At 41.2% G+C, this 5,795-nt stretch overlaps 1 protein-coding gene across 1 annotated transcript; it reads left to right on the top strand.

The window, feature by feature from the left end:
• Positions 1–1,822: 1,822 nt before the first annotated feature.
• LOC146731505 (uncharacterized) lies at positions 1,823–2,902 on the top strand. Its single transcript, XM_085493302.1, has one exon. The coding sequence runs from the start codon at positions 1,823–1,825 to the stop codon at positions 2,900–2,902; it is 1,080 nt and encodes a 359-aa protein (XP_085349428.1).
• The last annotated feature ends 2,893 nt before the right edge of the window (positions 2,903–5,795 follow it).

A 5,795-nucleotide genomic window follows, 5' to 3' on the forward strand; every position in this document is an offset into this window, starting at 1 on the left:
ATAAAAGGCACAAATATAGATAATATAGCAAATAATATATTTTCTGTAATATTCGTGTGTAATGTGTGTTTAATGTTTACATTAAACAGTATTTATGGACACAATATTTGCATAACCCCACGTGTTTCCTGTTTAGCCATTCTGTACTGCAATTGCGTCCAGTTAGCAGCGTGTCACGTCAACTCTCGCAATTATTTATCAAAATATTCATTACGAAATGGATAATACTAATACCAATCGCAGAGGCCGTAAACGTAATGCTCCTGCCATTACACAGATCGCCGAATATGTGGTACCTACTACTAGGAGTGTTTCAGTTGGGAGAGGACGTGGGGCCGCTAGAAACAAAGGACGTGGTGCCGCTAGAAACAAAGACCGAGGTGGTACAGTGGATTTCACTTTAGCTCGACACTTCGACATCTGGCACGAACGTTGTATTTGTATCAGCTTTGTATCAACTTTGTTATTAGTGCGGCCTTGATAGACGCCGACAAAACAAGACAAAACACACTCGTCAACGTTCCATTTTTATTTTATGAAGAAATTGAACATGGATAATATTAATTAACTATGAATTTACTAAGATTAATATCTCCGTCAATGTTGGCTATCGTGACGCGATAACGAACAAACAGCGGGAACGATAGAAATATAAACACATGAATAAAAGCATGCCTGGTCACAAAATATTGAGTGGCAATGGATAAAAGTTCGAATGCAGGAGGCTGCAATAATATTCAAATAGTTTAAACAAGAACAGTCACAACATTAAAATGTTAAAGCGTGTCCAATAGGTCGCACTTTCACATCGGTGGTGGTGGCGGCGGTCGGGGTGGTGATCGCGTGGGACTATTCACTGGCAGGGGAGGTATGAATTCCGATTGCGCGACGTGAGGTGTAGCCGCGGTTGACTGTGACTGGGAATTTCCCTGGGTAAAGCATGGATTGACCAGTCCGTAGTGGTAGTAATTTTGCGGATAGGTGTTATAGGGCGAGTAATACTGCCCATAATATGGGTTGGCAGGAAAATGCGGCTGCATTTGTTGAGTATGATTCAACTCTTGACGGCTGGTATTTCCTTGATCAGTTTCATTTTGTGGTGTGTCTGCTCGTGTAACTGTGGACGGTTTACGGGGTTGGACATGAATACCACGTGTTTCCAGTAATTTCTCAACTGGGTTGGTCGTCGCACGCCGCTTGTCAGCGTGTTTATTAATAAACGAGTCAATAATTTGCGGCCATTGTGAGCTTGCATATTCCATATTTCCCGGTGCCTTGCCATTGTAAAAGCCTCGTAATATTGCTATATCAGCGTTAACTATGACTTGTCTCACTCGACCGTTTATTAAGTATTTCTCAGGATCGCTGTTTATTAAATGTGACTGAACTGCGCTTTCAAATGAGTTGGACACGGAATTTGCAACACTCTGCTTTACATCCAGCTCTGTCTGCAGAATTTTCAAGGAACTTTCTGCTTTAACTTTAAGTTGTGCCAGCGTAGTAAGTTCTTTCTTTTGTTCGGAGTGCAAGTCAAGTTCCCCGCATGGGTGTCGAATCAGAATTTACCGCGTCCGGCCCTGGTGACAGGGTCGTCCCATTTCTGAAACGGGACAGAAACTCCAACCCAATCAGAATATATAAATAAACAAATGCCCTCTGACCTCAGTTGGTCATACCTTAACAGTAAGCGTATCTGTCAATCAAGTTACTGAAAACCATGGGAAAACAGAGTTGCACTGGTTGTCAGTCAAGTTATATTTGACGACTTGCAACTTGTTCACCGCTTGTTTGGCTTTTATACTTGAGAGTTCTGACGCAAAAGATGACACAACGAACAACAAAAATAAATATTTCTGGTCGAGAGTGGATCGTTGGAGTGCCCCTCGGAAATGACTATAGAAGTGTGTTGGTGGAGGAATTGAAGAAACTGCGTGGAGATGACGGAAATGCTTTACCTCGGGGAGCTGTTTCAAATTGTGCTCAGAAATTTAAAGTGGCTCGTAGTACTGTCCTGGCCGTATGGCAAAGATACTGTGATACTGGCTCGGTTTCCCCACGAAGACGTTCAACATATCGGCCTACACTACTAACAGACGACGACTACAGGTACATAGAACTTTTGAAAACTGAACATCCTTCTATGAGTTATGAAGATATTCGACAAAAGTTCGAAGAAAACGCGAATGTGCATGTTTCAAATTCAACATTATGTCGTGCAGTGAGAAGCGGCCTGCGTCAAACAAAATGGACATGGAAAAAAATGATTAAACCTGCTGCAGAAAGGTTTACCGAGCGGAATCTCATTTATACTGAAGCATATCTTCAAGCATTTCGCGAAATCGATCCAATGCGCATTCGTTTTTTTGATGAAAGTGGTTTCACTCTCCATGCATCCCAACGAAATTATGGACATGCTCAAATTGGACTTCCTGCTGTAGAGATTCAACGTTATAACTCGGGGGCAAATTTCACCTTGAATCTACTGATTAGCCCATTTGGTGTTTCACATGCTAATATTGTTCGTGGTGCATCAAATACCGATAGTTATCTGCAATTGTTTAATGAAGCCGCTAATACAGTCATGGAAAACGGTATGCCCGCATTTTTACACGGCAATGTTGTCGTTGTAGACAACTGTCCCACTCACCATCACAGGGGCGGTGCAATATTATCCGAGTTTTTAGATAATCAAGGTATTGAATATATTTTCACCCCGACATATTCTCCTGATTTCAATGCAACAGAGTATGCTTTCAGATGCCTCAAGATCATATTCAAACGACCTTGTTACAGACACCTTGCTCAAGACAATTTAGAATACGCCATTTTACGCGCTGTTGGCGAAATTACGCCCGCCCAGTGCTTGGGCTTTTTTAGGTCAGTCGGATATCTGAACATGTAAATGGTTGGTCAGTAGAGCATTGTGCCGAAACATTGTACATTGATGTAAATACAACGGTTATATCAGAGGTACATTATATGGTTGTATATATATGTAATACTCTCATGGTTCAATTTCATTAGACAATAAAAATGGAACGCTTTTATATGCGTGTTTTGTCGTGAATGTTTACGTTTGTCGGCGTCTATAAAGGCAATGACTGATAACAAAGTTGATACAAAGCTGATGTTGAAGTGTCGAGCTAAAGTGAAATCCACTGTAGGTCAATTTCTATACCTCGTACAGCAGTTGAAGATATTATCGCTGACCAACCTATTCGTACAACAAGAAGTATTTCACGGACACGAGTCTTAGATACAACCAACCCTATGAATTGGTCTGCTGCTGAGGTTCGTCACAAATTAGGGAACATGGGAATTATTTTACCAGCGAGCGTCAACAGAAAAGACGCGATAAACATTTACAAGCTAAACTTTCAACAGCGTAACTCGGACAGTGTAAATATATCCTCGTCCATTGTCGACGAAACATTTATACAGGAAGATGAACCTGCTAGGGCTGATTTACAAAATGAAACTTGCAATGCTATTATTTTTGATCAAGGCATGTTAGATTTGGGGCAGACAGTTCGCGGTTTTAGACAATCCTGCAATGAAATGCAGAATGCAAACAATATGGCGGCCGCCAGTTTGCCACAACTTGAACCAGACCGAGGAGCAGCAAATTCGCTCGCCCAGCTGGATAATTCTAGCGCATGTCATCCCTTTGATTCAACACCGAAAAGAAGAAGATTTGGTGTTGCTTCCCATGAGTTACCACGAATTGTTACAGTATCAGACTCTACAAGGAATAACATTCTTCAAGGTAAATACATAAATCTCGCGTCTTTGTTAATACCCGCTCACGAGAGTGTGGAAGGTCGTTCCCTTGTTGACACTGCGGGTAATGAAATTAAGCTTAAAGGCCCAGGTATACTAAAAATACGCTCCTAAACAATAGGGATCATTTCCTTGCTTGTCAAGCTGTAGTAAACAGCTCCAGCCAAGCTCCGGTAAAAACGTGTTTTCTCGAACTTACAGGTCAATTATGTCGTGCCAAAGTGGATGCATGTGACTATGAATATCACAGCAGTGACTGTGTGTAATATTTATGACAATAAATTGTGTACGAGCTGAGATTTTGGCGGATAAATGTAAAGAACATGAACCGGGGAAAGGGATGCGCGACTAATCTTGAATAATTACAACTGTCAATCAAAGTCATGTGATGTTGGACCGCTAAAACAGGATGCATCATAGGCTACGCAAGTGATTAACACCATGCATTAGAATAGCCACACCTCCAATTCACACTTGCCCGGGGCAAGTGAATTGGGCCTTTAAGGGAAATCCAGACCCCAGGCTTAACAAAGTTCTAACTCACAATGAGTTTTCAGTGGCTTTTAATAGATATAAAGAAGTAATTTGTGAAGTGTACCCTCATCGACGAGAGGAACTGGATAGCTATCAAAATGATATCTTGGACATGTCTGTCACTTTCGGCGGCAGTCTATTTTACGACTATCACGTTGAATTTGCAACTAGAGCGGCGGCTTGGCTTACACAAAGAAACATTAAAATCGATTGGTCGATTAGAGACCCTGATATTTTCATGCGTCTCACAGCTGGCCGCAGATCCAATTCTTGTACTATTTGTGGCAGTACTATGCATACGCTGGACTTCTGTCCACGAAAACAGTTTTCACCAGGAAATTTTCAACGTGGCAACCAAAGTAGTGACATCAGAGGGCGTCCTAAAATTTATTGGAATGGCAGGGAGTTATGCAACAATTAAAATGCTCATGGTAAGGGTTGTTCAAGAAATCCATGCCCTTTTTCACATGTATGTACTATCTGCAAAGCCAACCATCCTGCCCACATTTGCCCCAAGTCACAGAATACTCCTAGGCTTAATAAATCTACTATTAATGGACATTCACAGTCTGAGTGACTACCAGAAACAGCTAACACACCTATTGACGTTGACAAGTTACATAATTTTCTGACTGACGTACCACCCAGATGTGAACTTTGTTTCCAGTTTATGTACAGGTTTAAGGCATGGTTTTATGACAGGTATCAGCAAGGAACCCACCACTTCATTTGAATGCACAAATAATTTGTCAGCAAGGAAAAACCCTGATGTAGTTTTTCGCCTTTTAAATGATGAATTAGAGAAGGGCTATATTATTGGTCCCTACGACACTCCTCCCTTCCCACTTTTCAGAATTAACCCATTAGGCGTGGCAGAAGGGAAGTATTCCAAGAAAATGAGACTTATTGTAGATTTGTCAGCACCTCATGATATACCAGGAATTCCTAGTCTCAACGAACTCATTGACAAAGAGACCTTTTCAATGTCTTACATAAGGATTGACGATGCTTTTGCAGAGATTAGGTGTTTGAACGGCAATACTCATATGTGTAAGTTCGACATAACAGATGCATTCAAGCAAATACCACTTCACCCATCCATTTGGCATCTGCATGGCGTTAAATGGGATGACAAGTATTATTTTTTCATTAGGCTGGTCTTCAGTTCCAGGTCTAGTCCGAAAATTTTTGACTTGCTCTCTCAGGCTATTTGTTGGATAGCAATTCATAAATTTGGAGTGAAGTTCATTCTCCACTTACTCGATGATTTTCTCACAATTGATCAAGAGGAGGAAACAGCAATGAGGTCCATGGCAGTTATGACGATGATTTTTAATACTCTTAACATTCCATTGGCAGCCCACAAAACTCTGGGACCATCCCAGGAGCTTGAATATTTGGGAGTTATGATTAACTCCAAGGACATGTTAGCTTTCTTGCCCGCAAATAAAATAAGCAGGATAAAGGAGAAGATATCAGAG

The sequence above is a fragment of the Saccoglossus kowalevskii genome, chromosome 18, assembly GCF_978046115.1.
Source record: "Saccoglossus kowalevskii chromosome 18, keSacKowa6.1, whole genome shotgun sequence".
NCBI lineage: Eukaryota > Metazoa > Hemichordata > Enteropneusta > Harrimaniidae > Saccoglossus > Saccoglossus kowalevskii.

Bases quoted from the DNA above. Each gene is read 5' to 3' on its own strand.
- LOC146731505 (XM_085493302.1), top strand. From the start codon at position 1,823: ATGACACAACGAACAACAAAAATAAATATTTCTGGTCGAGAGTGGATC.